A 14,740-nucleotide genomic window follows, 5' to 3' on the forward strand; every position below is an offset into this window, starting at 1 on the left:
GCTATGATTCCAGAGTAGGCAGTGGCAGAAGAGCCTTTGGTAGTGGGTACCGTAGAGATGACGACTACAGAGGAGGAGGAGACCGCTATGAAGACCGCTATGACAGACGGGATGATCGGCCCTGGGGCTCCAGGGATGATTACTCCCGGGATGATTACAGGCGTGATGACAGAGGTAATCATTGTTTCTGGCTTAGATGGTGGAATAGACACTGGAAAAACTGGGGGAAAATTTGAACATTGGCAGAGAGGACAATATAATGGCAATAATGTTAAATGACTTTGTACCTAGATTTTTTTCAGCTAAAATTTACCAGGTAAGTTAAAAATTAAGATTTTTTTTTTGTTTTTTGGTACCGGGGATCAAACTCAGATCCTTGCGCTTGTGAGACAGGCAGCAGAACCACTGAGCTAAATCCCCAGCTGTGTATGGCCTTTTATGTTGTGATCGCATTCAGTAAATTTCACTTGAGCATGTTAAGCCCAATTTTGAAGTGAAGGAAATGAAATTCAGATAAATAGTCCCATAGCCAGTAATCGGTGCTCTGAGCTTAATAATGAAGTAAGTATTGCTGGCTTAGGTTCCATTGTGCTACAATAATTGATGTTTGTCAGACCATGGTAAGATTTTGGTATGCTTATTCTAAAATTATGCCTCTAATGCTAGAACTTAAAACATACTATTAAGTTTAATTATTAGAAGTTATTAATAAGTAGCCACCATTTATGTTCCAATTTCAGTGATGCAATCAGAAGAGTTAGGGCCTGTCCCAGCATTCTTGGTCTTGAATTATTTGACATCCATTGGTTTTGAGCTTTGTGTCAGGGACTTTAGATCTATACTACTGTCTCTTATTCTCTGAGAAATGAAGATAAGACTTTAGCAACTAATTAGAAAACAGCATGGTAAAAAATATCCAAGAGGACCAGGGAGTTAGCTCAGTGGTTCTGCTACCTGCAAGGTCCTGAATTTGATCCCCTGTACCAAAAAAAATAAAATAAAAATCCATCAGAATACTGCATTTAAGACTTTTTTCCTCAGAACAGAAATTTCAGTATTTCTAGTTTTCTAATACTGTGTGTGTGTGTGTGTGTGTGTGTGTGTGTGTGTGTGTGTGTGTGTGTGTGTGTGTGTGTGTGTGTGTGTGTGTGTGTGTGTGTGTGTGTAATAGAACGTCGCGACACACACACAACTGTGTGTGTGTGTGTGTGTGTGTGTGTGTGTGTGTGTGTGTGTGTGTAATTGAACTCAGGGCCTCACACATGCTAGTCAGGTGCTGTGCTACTCAGCTACATCCCCAGCCCTACCTTTTATTTTTGTGCTTGCAAGGCAGGCTCAGTGCCGCTGAGCTAAATCCCCAGCTTTATCTTTCATTTTTAAAAACATGACTTACCTGTCTCTTCAGATAAGACAACAACAAAAAAATTTGTTGGGCATTTACTACTCTGTACAGGCAGGCAGTAGGCGTCACTGCTGCTGCCTTTGTTTGGACCTTATGGAGTTGCCTCCTAATATTTTTCCTGCCCCCAGAAGTCTTTCTGGAACATGATCTAATGAGATGGTTCCCCACCTCTTAGACTTTCATGTGTCTCTTGTCCTAAAAGGTCTCCATTTTCATTTCACATACTGAGGTCTTCTATTGCTTAGTTTCCTTCACCATCATCTTCTACATCCACTCCACTGCATGCCTGCTTGGCTTTCAGAACTGATCAGGTCTTACTACTCGGAAGTCTTCACTGAACACAGTTCTAGTCATAATATCTTTCATATGAATAAATGTTATACAACCTAGTTTATAGCATTTCTTTACTGGACAGTCTCACCAAATTGGGCTTGTTTTTGTTGCTTTTTGGGGGAGGGTACTGAGGATCGAACTCGGGTCCTTATACTGGCGAGGTAGGTGGCGGAACCACTGAGCTAAATCCCTGGCCCTTGTTGCTGTTTTTTTGAAATGTAGTCTCCCTGTGTTTAGTCCAGGCTGGCCTGAACTCATGGTGTTCCTCTTGCCTCAGCCTTCCAAGTGCCAGGATTACAAGCGTGCTCCACCACGCCTGGTGAAAATAGATTCTTTGTTTTGTGTGTTTTTTGAGGTGGTTTTTTTGTTTTGGTTTGGTTTGGGGTTTTTTTTTTTGTTGTTTGTTTGTTTGTTTGTTTTTGTTTTGTTTTGAGACAGGGTCTCACTATGTAGTTGAGACTGACCTAGAACCCACTATGTAGCCTGGGCTGGTCTCGAACTCACAGTGATCCTCCTGCCTCAGCCTCCTGAGTGCTGGGATTACAGGCGTGCGCCACCACGCCCAGGCGAGACTAGATTCTTGAACAAGATCATTTTGTTCAGTAATTGATCATAGTTGAAAAATTCTTCCCAAGTAAAAGTAATTATGATAAAATGATTAATTTACCACTTAAGTGATTATCCTCTTTAGTCTTTCTGACAGTCTGGTTCTGTATCACAGTTGTGGTAGAGAAAGAATAATGGAGCTTGATTATTTACACTACTATTTAAGCCACTCTCTTCCACCTTCTCTGCTGGATCAGTTAACCTGAATCTCCATGTAGCATTTCCTAAAAGCCATGTCTGGAAATCAGTCAGGCTTTCAGCCATCAGCTTCTGGTGATTTAGAAAACTATTACTTAGAGTTTCATTTAACTTAGGTCCCCCCCAAAGACCCAAACTGAATCTAAAGCCTCGGAGTACTCCTAAGGAAGATGATTCCTCTGCTAGCACCTCCCAGTCCAGTCGAGCGGCTTCTATCTTTGGAGGAGCAAAGCCTGTTGACACGGCTGCTAGAGAAAGAGAAGTAGAGGAACGGCTACAGAAAGAGCAGGAGAAACTGCAGCGTCAGTTGGATGAGCCAAAACTAGAACGACGGCCTCGGGAGAGGTGAGGTTATCTCATCTGTGGATTTTCCATCTGCATTTTCAGTGTTTAATGGGGGCATTTGGGAGCTTTGTGTGGGACAGTTTCGCACAACAGAGTTCTCTGACCTTGAAATTTTCAAAAGGCCTGCTGTGCTATATCTGTCACAATGATAATACATGAGTGAGCAAATTAGGGTCTGCATTTGTTTTGATTTGGGCATGGGTTTTTTTTGTTTGTTTGTTTTTATGGGGGATCGAATTCGGGTCCTTGTTCTTGCGAGGCAGACGGTGGAACCACTGAGCTAAATACGTGGCCCCTGGGGGTGGGTGAGATAGGGTCTCACTATGTAGTTGAGGCTGACCTGGGACTCATGTAACTCAAGATGGTCTCGAACTCACAGCGATCCTCCTGCCTCAGCCTCCTGATTGCTGGGATTGCAGGCATATGCCACCAAGCCAGGCAAAACTTTTTTTTTTTTTTTTGCGAGTACCAGAGATTGAAATCAGGACCTTGCACTTGAGAGGCAGGTGGTGGCACCACTGAGCTAAATCCCTGGCCCGCTGTGCATGTTTTTATAAATACATGTAGCCCTTTAAGAAAAACTTGCTGGCTCTTAGCTGTAATATATAGAGAAAAGGACCCCACTGTGGCGAGATGAATGGAATCAAGTTTCTGTTGCATCAGCTATATTACAAAATTTAAAAACTATATTGACTTATTTTCATAGTCTTGGGGTAAAATAAAAAATGTTTTATGTTACATGTAGGCTAAAAATTATTTTGTGCTTCTGTTTACCTGTGTATATTAAGCTGATTGTGTTATCTAAGTGTTGCTTCAGGGTAGACATATGATAAAATATTAGTAAATGATTTTTTAGAGGATCATCAGCATTCTGCAGAACACAGTGTACTTATTGTTAACTCTCTTTCTTTGCAGACACCCAAGCTGGCGAAGTGAAGAAACTCAGGAACGGGAAAGGTCAAGGACAGGAAGTGAATCATCACAGACTGGGACCTCAGCCCCATCTGGCAGAAGTAAGTCAGACCAGGGTGGGTATCATATTGTTGTTTTCTATACATTGTCCAGAGCAAAGAGACTTTACAATATTCAGTTATAAACTCTTGAGTTAGTATCAGTTGATCTGCGTTTTCAGTCATTTATTCCAAAAGTGTCTGAGAATATTCTCTTTACTCCAGTAAAGTGTGTACTTTACTGTTAAGTTTTTCCCTTCATTTTATGTTTGTCTTATTCAGCAGTTAGTAGTGGGCCTGGAGTCTCAGCTGTTCCCAGAGCGAGGCTTTTTTGATGTTGTATATGACTAGAGCAGTGTTCTCAAGGAATGTTACTCTAGTCTGCATTGTTCCTCACTGATTACTGATTGCTCGAAAGCCCTTCTACGGTTTTGAAAACCTTAATGCTTCAGTTGCAGTATCTGCTTAGGTTACTGTGATCCAGTGTTTTTTAAAAGCTCTTCCTCCCACCGTTAAATGAGTATGTGAATATTTCGAAATAAGGATCAGGGCCAGAATGATTTGGAAATTCGTCCAAGTGTTGTAGGAGAAATAATTCATAACAATGTCATTTCTCAGTAACAGGATATAATGCCCCTTTTTGCATTTGGGTTGAAGCATGTCGTCACTGGGGTGATTTTTTTTTTTTTTTTTTTTTTTTTTTTAATGCCTACTTTTGTAGAGAGTTTGCATTTAAAATGTAGAAAGATTCTGACATATAATAGGCTTCTTTTATTTTGTTGGTACATTTTAGATATACAATATAATGACATTCATCATTGGGAATTGTTACCTTTACATAACGTCTCGGTTAATAGGCTTCTCAAGGCCAGGTGTGGTGGTGCACGCCTGTAATCCCAGCACTTGGGAGGCGGAGGCAGGAGGATCACTGTGAGTTCCAGACCAGCCTGGGCTACATAGTGAGTTCCGGGTCAGTCTCAACTACATAGTGAGACCCTGTCTCAAAAAAATACGCTTCTTATTTTAAGGAGACACTTAGTGTCCTTTAAACACACCCACAATCCTGTGTGTTTTTATTACTGTATAAATGTGGTTTTGTATCACATGTGTGTTGAGCTGGGTTGAAACTGAGCATGGTTACTGAAGTTTGGGCTTTCACCATAGTACTTTTCTCTCATGCATACATGCCATTTTTCCAGGTAAGGACATTAGAAGTATAGGTAGGAAAGCTATAATTCTTTGGTACCAGGGACCCAACTCAGGACCTTTTACTTGCAAGGCAGGCAGTGGCACCACTTAGCTAAATTCCCAGCCTGGAAAGCTGTAATGTTTTTTTGTTGTTGTTGTTATTTTGTACCAGGGATCTAACACAGGTTCTTGAGCTTGTAAGGCAGGTGGCAGCACCACAGAGCTAAATCCCTGGCCCAGGAAAGCTGTAACTCTAAAATAAAGAATACTCATTCTTTCCTAGGACAAACCAGATAGCTATCCTTTAAGATACACACACAACTTACTGTTCTTTCTATTCCTCTGTGCACCAGTAAATCATTTGTCTCAAAATAACATGTGGAAAATATTGGTTGAGGGATAATTCATTCTGTTGGGAGACAAATTAGGGTCTCCATTTAAAAATAATGATATTCCAGGCATGGTAACACCTGCCTGTAATCCCAGCATGAGGGAGGCTGAGGCAGGAGGATCACTGTAAGTTCAGGGCCAGCCTGGGCTACATAAATGAGTTTAAGGCCAGGTTGAACTATGTAGCCAGACCCTGTCTGGAAAAACAACCAAACAACAACAAAAAAAGTAAAAATAATGGCAGAGCCAAGCTTGATGGCGTACATCTGTAATCCCAGCACTGAGGAGAGTCGGCCAGGGGGATCACTGCAAGTTCAAGGCCACCCTGGACTGCATAGTGAGTTTAACATCAACCTGAACTAAATAGGAAGACCCTGTCTCAAAACAAACAAGAATTTTCTGCTCCTTTATGACTTGGTAATTATCATGTTGTAATATCTTTGTTTTTCCCTCTGATAATTTCACCTTCCCATTTTGACTTCACAGATGCCCGAAGGAGAGAGAGTGAGAAGTCTCTAGAAAATGAAACACTCAGTAAGGAGGAAGACTGTCACTCTCCAACTTCTAAGCCTCCCAAACCTGATCAGCCTCTAAAGGTAATGCCAGCCCCTCCACCAAAGGAGAATGCATGGGTGAAGCGAAGTTCTAACCCTCCTGCTCGATCTCAGAGCTCAGACACAGAGCAGCAATCCCCTACAAGGTGAGTCGGCTTGGAACAGCAGCTTGTTAGCCCGGAGTTAGAGATCTCATGTTAGCATGGAAAGCTCCCTGTGGGATGTTGACTTTATAACAGTGTTATGGTTATGTTGACTTTATTCTCTTAGTTTACATTCAGTGCTGTGCTGGAGCTGGTTCATTTAGAGCCAGTCATCAGAATTTTGAGAATTTCTAGAATCTTGATAGCCAGTTGACATCACTTGGGTGGCTTGAATGAAAATGGTGATGATGAGAGTATTTCAGAATAAGTCTTCTCACCAGCATCCATTGGCAGTTGCCTTGGAGGTCACTTCTTTTAAGTCTCACATCTCTTAAGTCTTCTCTTATAAAACGATACTGCCATTTATCTTGCACAGTTATGATAATTGTAAAAATATGTGGTACAAGTATATAAATCACTGCTTTTATTATCATCTTGTATTTTAATATTCCAGAACATTAAATAATGGAGTTTCTTGTTTGTTTTCTGTAATGCTTACTTCAATTTCAGAGTAAGTTTCTTACCTGTTTTCTCTCTGAAACAACTAATAAATGTTTTCCTTCTAGCGGTGGGGGGAAAGTAGCTCCAGCTCAGCCTTCTGAGGAAGGACCAGCAAGGAAAGGTAAGACCATACAAACGGAAATAGGAGCCGGGCGCGGTGGTGCACGCCTGTAATCCCAGCACTTGGGAGGCGGAGGCAGGAGGATCACTGTGAGTTCGAGACCAGCCTGGGCTACATAGTGAGTTCCAGGTCAGTCTCAACCACATAGTGAGACCCTGTCTCAAAAAAAAAAAAAAAAAAAAAAAACACACACACACACACACAAAGTGGGGTGGAAATAGGAGGTTTTCATATAGTTAGAAGTCTAAATGAAAATATAACTGGAATCTAAAGTTTCTTTTTCCCACAGTGCTGCTATTGAACCCAGGATATTGTTATGGTGTAGGAACGGGCTCTGTACCCAATAATCAAGAAATCAGTTCAGTCCTTGTATCTTGCACCTGACTTTGTGTTGACCATGCTTTGATTATCTGCCTTTTTCTACCAGTAGAGGGCAGGAGTGGCCACTTTGGAGAAAGTTTGGAGTTTGGAAATTAATATGCCTGTCAAAATTAGAAATGTCACCATCATTGGCCAAAATTACTATAGAAAATCATAGTCCTTATTTCCAGTCTGCTTTTCTTTTTTAAGAAGACTGAATCCTCCAGGGGAAGTTCTAATAGGACCTATTTGGTTTGGAGGTGCTGGGTGATACAGAGCATATGGGAAGAGGGGCTTTGGAGGAAAGTTGCATTGGTGTGAGGCTTAATTTCTCTCAGCACATGTGGGCCCAGTATTCTTTAGCTTAAAGCAAATCTGAAACACAGAAATTGATCATTTTATTTGCCTTTGATTTGTTTTTGCATTTCTGCTCAAGCAGATGAAAATAAAATAGATGGGATAAATGTCCAAAAAGGCCAAACTGGGAACTCCAGCCGTGGTCCAGGAGATGGAGGGAATAAAGACCACTGGAAGGAGACAGATAGGTATGCATGGGTTCTTATTTGTAAGTCTTTTAACTAACATTAGATTCATGGGTCTTTGTGATTAGGAATTTTGTTGGTTCTCCAAACACTATTGACTTCAGTTTATAGTTTATACAGTAGTTGTATTGGAGAATCTGGAAATAATACAGTGCTCAGAGAGCACAGACTGTTGACTCGTGGATATGTGCCTGTCCAGTGCTTCAAAAGTGCACCTGGGGGTGCCGGGGATTTACCTAGTGGTGCCACTGCTTGCCTCGCAAGAGCAGGAATCTGAGTTCTATCCCTGGTACAAGAAAAAAAAAAAGTACACCTGGGCCTGTGTGCTTTGGAGGAGTCCTTCAGAGATGCAATTTACGTTTAAATCTGCAGGAAAGATGGCAAAAAGGATCAAGACTTTAGATCTGCACCTGAGCCAAAGAAATCTGAGGAAAATCCAGCCTCCGTGAGTGTTAAAGGCTTACCCTCAACTTCTCTTGTTCACGCTTGCTCTTGGGCTCCCCTTCACATTTGGTACTGCAAAGTGGTTAGGAGTAAGGTATAGATGTTTCTTCAAATTAGTGAAGGAAGTTTAGATGGGGTTTTTTTACCCAGTGCCACCTTTTTTCATTGCTCCTCCTGCAAGTTAAGAAGTACCATATGGCTGACCCTCTTCCCTAGCTGCTCTAGAAGATGCAATGAGCAAGCACATAGGCATATTCTGAACCTTTGTCCCTCCTTTGCCGAAGTTTCAGCATCCTTTGTTTTGGTTTTTTGAGACAAGGTCTGGCTATGGAGTCCAGGCTGGCCTCAAATCTGTAGTCCTCTGCTTAGCCTCCCAGGTGCTGGGATCACAGGGATGCTGGGATGCACTACCACATCTACCTCTTTTGTGATTTTTGACATGAGAATCCAAGGCCTTCATTATCTTGTCACTCTCATCTTTTATAGAAGTTCAGTTCTGCAAGCAAGTATGCTGCTCTTTCCGTGGATGGTGAAGATGAAAATGAAGGAGAAGACTACGCTGAGTAGACCTCAAACAGCCTGTGCTTTCTCCTAGTCTTTCTCCACCCTGGAACATTCAAGAGCAAATCAAACCTCTATCCAGACAAGGCAAAATAAAACTCACCATCTCCTGGAGATCTTTCTTAACTTTTTTTTTAAAAAATGAAATTCTGTTGCATGATGCTGCAGCCTTTAAAGTATTGAAGTAACCGGAGAATAGCCAGAGAGACAGAGACTACAGCTTTTTAATGGAAAAGTTGTGGTGTGTTCTTAGGGTACCATGCAGTTGCAGCTGCCTGTGTGATTAGTGCCTAGGGGGCTCCATTTAGCAGAAATGGTAATGACAGTGATATGATGCCTGGAATCTTTGGGCAGTAGGGGAGGGATAAGGAACAGTGAGATTTCTACCTTTTCATTCTTACCCTATTGTGGCATATATGAATTCTCAAGCATTATCTGAATAAACTTTCCATCTTTGGAAAGGTAGAGTGAGTGTCTCAAATTGTCTCCAGGAGGCTGCCAGCCCTGCCTCTTATTTTAATTCTGATTGTTGGGGCCAGCCTAGGGGAAATAACTTTATTTTTTACCCCCCAGGGGGGTAGCTGGGAGTGTGTCTACAGGCCACTAAAGAATAAGACTGGTTGGGACCAAAATAATGGGGAAATCGTGCTTGGAAAAGAAGCTTTTGGGAGGTGATGGATTTATTTTGTGCCAGGCAGTAGGAGGAAATGGTATGACCTCCAGTAAACACATGAATGGTTGTTTGATGGAGCAGGAAGCACTTAAGGGTCATGGGAATTTCCAGTCTTGTCCCGGTTTTGTCCTTTCTCTTACTCTTTCTGAAAGTTGAAATATATTCTTTTTTTTTTTTTTTTTTTTTTTTTAACCTTGAAGCTTTAACAAATTCAAACTCTTAGGGCCCGGTGTGGTGGTACACACCTGTAATCCCAGTGCTTGGGAGGCTGAGGCAGGAGGATCTCTGTGAGTTTGAGGCCAGCCTGGACTACATAGCAAGTTTTTTGAGGCCAGTATGAACTACGTGAGACCCTGTCTCGACCAAAATAATAATGCCAGAGTCTTAGCCATCTCTCATGTTCCTCATGCTACTCTCACCTCCCAAAGACTAGTTTCTAGATAAGTCACAACATGACTTCTTAGGCATTTTATATGTCAGCCACTGGATGCTGTGACGTGATGAATCAATGCTTTTCTCAAACAAATCAGCTCTTTGATGTCTTGATTCTCATTCCTTCCCTCCATGCCTGCTCCTGCTGCTCTGGTCCCTTCTCTAGATCACAAAACTCTAGATTGATCTTTGGTGATGAATAAGTATGGACTAGGGACAGTTACGTTGGAAGCTTTTCTTATAACCTTGATTGTGGTGTATGGGTTCTGTTTTTTGGTTTTGTTTTGGTTTTTTTACAAGTCTTCAGTGAAATCCCACACAAATGCTTGGGTTTATAATGTGGCCTAGACCAGTGTGGTTTTTTTGCTTGAGGGAGGGAGTGTGGTTTTTAGCTTCCCTTGAGAGAAAAAAAATGAAAGATCTATTTAACAAGATTCTGGTTTCTCTTGCAACACAATAGCTTTTATGTGCACCTTTGGGGGTCAGCTTGGTAGATGGGATTTGTCCCCTTGGTATATGAGGGTAGCGTGGTCTCTATTTACGAGCTCTTCTCCCATGGTCCCAGGTTAGACCCTCTCTAGCCCTGCAGGGGTTGGGTGTGTATGAAATGGGCCATTCATCCAGTGGACTAAAGGTACACCCAGAGAATTACCCTCAAATTGGTGGGGTTGGCAGTAGCTAGGAAGTGGGCTTTTAGACATACCCTGAGTTGAACAGGTTTGCTTTTTAAACCATTGGTTGTAGATAATGAAAAGGTAGAGTTTGCCCTCTTCATGTCTGCTCTCCTTCCAAATAGTTGCACCCAAAAAAGCTGTTTTGCCCCACTCCCCTTCCTTGCCCCACTAAACAGGGATTGGTTTATGTCCCACTCCTGAATCCATGTAAAATTTGTACAAAAATATCTTATATGAAAATGATTTGTAATCTGTAGACTTACTACCTGGGAGATGTCTTGAGATGTAAAATCCCATCCTTTGGGTTGTGGGTTTTTTGTTTTGTTTTCTCCAAATAAATCTGATGTTTAAAATTCATTTTAATGCTGAAATTCTTTTGACATATTCCACACTCCAGTGTGTTTTGTTTCGCCATGCAGTGACATCTTGCTCCTCTTCTCAGCATTAGATATGATTGGTTCAAAATCAGAAGGTGGAGCTAAAGAAATACAATTCTTAAAAGGTTAGAACTGGGTGGGAATCATTGCAGCTCCCCCTCTAGCATGTTTGGCCTGTGCTCATTTTTGTCACCTGCCTGAGCCTGGAGTCCTGTACTTCATGATGAGCACGGCATTGGTGTGGTGCCCCCTTAAACCTCCACACTGCTGGCTGCAGTCTGGATGGCAGGTAGGTCACTCTGGGTTACCAGGACAGAGGCTTTCTCTGAATCATGCCTCAGGTTTAATGGGAATTATTCCACACTGCTGGCTGCAGTCTGGATGGCAGGTCACTCTGGGTTACCAGGACAGAGGCTTTCTCTGAATCATGCCTCAGGTTTAATGGGAATTTTCCAAATGGCTAAGAACAGGCCGATCATTGTTACAAGGCAGGAAAGGGACTAAGTGGCAAAGAGTCCTTTCAGTCACTGGGAGTAGTGGACAGATGCCTAGGATACCACCACAATTTGACTTTGAGCCAAGGAGGGGGTTTTGTGAGAATAGATGGGAATAGTGATAGAAGGCTTTGCTAGCCAGTCAAAGCAGCTGCTTTTGTAGTTTTTAGCAAGTCTGCTGATCTCCAGAATCAATTGGCAGAGCTGAGTGATACAGAGGCTCAGTGAATTGGGATGTGAGAGGCTTTCAGTGTGTTGCAGAGTTGAAGGGAAAAAAGGCTCCTGCTGCCCAGGCGTCTGTAGCACCTACAAGACAAAGCTCTCCTGGGCCAGCTACACCCTAGAAGCTGGTCTAGGGCAGTCACATCCTCCAGCCTTTCAAAGCCATTTATACTGAAGGACAAATTGGGAAAGGCTTACTGAAAGTAGCTGTTTTGGTGCACAGAAAGGGTAGGCTAGAATTCCAAAATCGGGAAAGCTAGGCTCCATGGCTGAGTGCTCAGTTGTGACCACAGTAGACCCTTTGGTCCAGCTGCAGGACGGGTCTGAGGCAATCAAGCCTTCATTGCAAGCCTCCTGGAAATTGAGCAACTAGAAACGGGAGTCGGGGTGTGGTACACAGATGCAGATGACTGGCCTGTGTTCTCCAGACCACGTAGCCCAATTTAGCAGAATCAAGTTCTGTGCTCTGGATCCCAAGGCAATGAGGGTCCCAGTTCATGCTAAGGGCGTCATCTCAAGTGCTATACAAGCTCACATCTCGTTTCTCAGGAAGTGAGAGCTACACATCTGCTCTTGGGAAGCAGCTATTTGTCAAATAAGCCTCGTTTCTCAGCAACCATTGTAACCCTCAGGGCCTTAAGTAAGGGGGATTTGCCTTTCCTAACCCTCCCCGCCTCCCCAAAAAGTTTGGAAGAAACTGCTGCTCCTCGCTTAGCAGCAGCAACCTTCTGGTTGGACAATACACTCTCTGTCCTGAGCCAGGGGATCCGCCTCTGGAGTCAGCTCTGCCCCTTCCCCCGCTCTTCCTGGTTTCCAGCGCCCAAAACCTCCACAAAGTTCTCCTGACCCAGTGGTCTTCCAGCCAGGACAGCCCCACACTCAAAGCTTATTCCTCCCAGTCCTTTCCACTCCAGCGACCTGTGCAGCTTCAGGCATGAGATCACCCCAGGCCATGGAAGAGGGGGTTCCACTCTTGGTACCAAGATGGGCCTCCCTCTGCATAGTCAAGGTAAGAAACCCTGCATGGAGGGAGGTCAGAGGGTGTTCCTGAAATTTGGTTTCACTTTTTCCAAGAGCACCTCTGCTTTCTCCCTTTCTGAAGTTCCAGCTGCTCTGAGCTGGTAAAAATGATGCCTGGCTGGCTCCTGAACCCCTATTTTTATTGCAACCCACCAAGCTGTTTCGGTATGATGTATTCTCAGTCTTTCTCGTGAGGTTCCTGCACAATTACTCTCCTCAATACCCACATTGAGGGTAGAAATTAAGCCTGGACTGGAAGTGCAGCTACTTATCTTGTGACCACTTCCAACTCCTTGGGACCTCAAAAAGTTCCTCTTATTGATTGGCCAGGCAGAGCAGCAGTACCAGCAGGGGTATGTGATTCTAGCCATACCCACCTCGCTGGGATCCAATCAAGTACCTCTGTGCCTATAGATTAGAACCTACTTCCAAAGCATGCATCCCAGGGCCCAGCTGCAGCCCTGAGAAGTACTGGGAAGGGCTAAGTAGCAACAGGCCCCAAAGAAATGAATAAATTTCCACACCTCATGTAGAGTACGATGACCTTCAGCCATGCCCTTTCCCAGTAGCCTCCAATCCCTGCCACTCCTCTGGCTTTCCTTAACTCCTGCCCTTCCCAGGGCCCCTCCCTATGCTTTCCCAGTTCTCTGATCCCTTCCTTCAGGCCCCAGTAACTCCAGCTGCTCTATGAAGCCTCTGAAACAGCCTACTGAGCGCTAACTCAGCCAAGAGCAGTAAAGTCAAGGCTTCCAGTACTGACCATATCCACCCCTCCCAAATGCCAGTATTGGGGGTGGGTGTCGGGTCGGGTCCACACTGTCACCGTGCCCTGCCTCTTCCCTGCAGCCAGATTGGAATCGGATACTCCAACCCCTTGTAATCAGAACCAGACTTCCCAACCTTTGCCAAGACAAGAGCACAGAAGACATTCATGTGAGACAAGGAGGCCCAGAGGGTCTTACAGCCAGCACTGCTAGCTGCTTTGGGCAGGCACTGGGCCTGGAGCCCTCGGCACTGGCTTCACAGAATCCTCCCCACCCCTCCTTTTCATCATGGAAACTGCAGTGGGGAAGAGTAACATCGGAAGAGTTTCAGGAAATGCTCTCTGCTACGCTGGGGGCATAGCTCAGTGGCCAGAGCACTTGCCTAGCATGGGCAAAACCCTGGGTTCAATCCCCATTAATCCTCCCCAGAAAAAAAATGCTCACTGCTAAAGAGGGCTGGGGAATTAGGAACGGCAATAGGTTCAGAGCTTCTAAGACATCCGATTTCATCCTCCCACCACCACCTTCCCCTCCAGAGCAGCACAAACCAGCCCTACGGCCCATTAGCTCAATTCCAGAAGTTCCTATCCAGTACCAGATGCAGACACTGCAAAGGAAGGGTGTAAGGTTAAATCATAGCACTCCCACGGGGGTGGGGGCGAGGATCTAGCTCAGTGGCATCGTGCCTGCCTTGCAAGTGCAAGGACCTGAGTTCGGTCTCCACTACCGCAAAACAAAATAAAACAAAACACCTCCCACTGGGACTTGAGTTGAAAGTAAGACCTTAGTGATGGCCCAACTCCAAACCAGGAGGTGGGGAAGAGGGGACTACTGAAGCTGCTTTGGAGTGGAGGTGTGAGCTTGAACCTGCTGTGCAGAGTCCTCTTGGGAGAAAAGATGGCACAGAAATCTCTCATAAGGTAGAGAGAATCAGGAGCGGTGTTCAGCGACTTGGGGCCACCAAGTGTCTTCACCTGATTCTGGCGCCCCCAACAGGTCTGGTCAGATCCCACATCCACTCCTGAGGAAGGGGCTGCAGAGAGAGCCTGAGGCGTCCAGGCTGTTTTCTGTCCCGTTTCTTTTCTCTTTTGGACTCCCTCCTTTTCTTACGCATGTCTGGCTCACCCGTTTCTTCTCGTCTCTCCGCCGCCGGTCAATCTCTTCCTCGACTGTCAGTCATATGTCTCCGGGTCGACCCCTCTCCAACGTTTTCCCATCCCGTGTGCTCTGGGCCCATCTTTCTCCACATCTCTGCCCAGCTCTATCCCTTGCCCGCGAAGTCCTGCTCACTCAGCGGCCTCTGCCAGTCTGCGCGCTCTCTTCCTCCCTGCTCTCGGCCAGTGCGGCTTCACGGGAGAAGGTGGGGAGAAGAGGGAGAAAGGAGGCGGCCGGGGGCGGGGAACGGCGGGACGTGGGGATTGGAGCCGGGGAAGGAGGGAGCCGTGA

General features: G+C 44.5%; 2 protein-coding genes and 1 long non-coding RNA gene across 9 annotated transcripts in view; 2 read left to right on the plus strand and 1 right to left on the minus strand.

Annotated features, from left to right (window-relative positions):
• The window catches only part of Eif4b (eukaryotic translation initiation factor 4B), a 28,852-nt gene extending 19,762 nt beyond the window's left edge, over positions 1-9,090 (plus strand). The window contains exons 8-15 of one of the 4 annotated variants that reach the window (XM_010609281.3): positions 1-174; positions 2,656-2,884; positions 3,800-3,912; positions 5,899-6,112; positions 6,676-6,731; positions 7,528-7,636; positions 8,006-8,078; positions 8,564-9,090. In XM_010609281.3, coding sequence (XP_010607583.1) covers positions 1-174; positions 2,656-2,884; positions 3,800-3,912; positions 5,899-6,112; positions 6,676-6,731; positions 7,528-7,636; positions 8,006-8,078; positions 8,564-8,644 — 1,049 coding nt within the window. In that variant the 3' untranslated portion in view covers positions 8,645-9,090. The remainder of the gene's footprint in view (positions 175-2,655; positions 2,885-3,799; positions 3,913-5,898; positions 6,113-6,675; positions 6,732-7,527; positions 7,637-8,005; positions 8,079-8,563) is intronic. The other 3 variants (XM_010609283.3, XM_019205277.2, XM_010609284.3) reach the window with 3 other exon arrangements.
• The window catches only part of LOC104851903, a 21,550-nt gene continuing 6,956 nt past the window's right edge, over positions 147-14,740 (minus strand). For 3 of the 4 annotated variants that reach the window (XR_002024877.2, XR_004517263.1, XR_004517262.1), the window contains 2 exons: positions 13,291-14,640; positions 10,467-10,895 (listed from right to left, as the gene is read on the minus strand). This is a non-coding gene — a long non-coding RNA (uncharacterized LOC104851903). Of the gene's footprint in view, positions 221-10,466; positions 10,896-13,290; positions 14,641-14,740 lie in introns of those variants that run through there. The other variant, XR_004517261.1, reaches the window with a different exon arrangement.
• The window catches only part of Tns2 (tensin 2), an 18,614-nt gene continuing 16,163 nt past the window's right edge, over positions 12,290-14,740 (plus strand). Inside the window, exon 1 of the mRNA XM_033763645.1 lies at positions 12,290-12,519. Coding sequence (XP_033619536.1) covers positions 12,445-12,519 — 75 coding nt within the window. The 5' untranslated portion in view covers positions 12,290-12,444. The remainder of the gene's footprint in view (positions 12,520-14,740) is intronic.

Source organism: Fukomys damarensis, unplaced genomic scaffold (genome assembly GCF_012274545.1).
Source record: "Fukomys damarensis isolate Sample0158 unplaced genomic scaffold, DMR_v1.0_HiC HiC_scaffold_15, whole genome shotgun sequence".
NCBI classification, from domain to species: domain Eukaryota; kingdom Metazoa; phylum Chordata; class Mammalia; order Rodentia; family Bathyergidae; genus Fukomys; species Fukomys damarensis.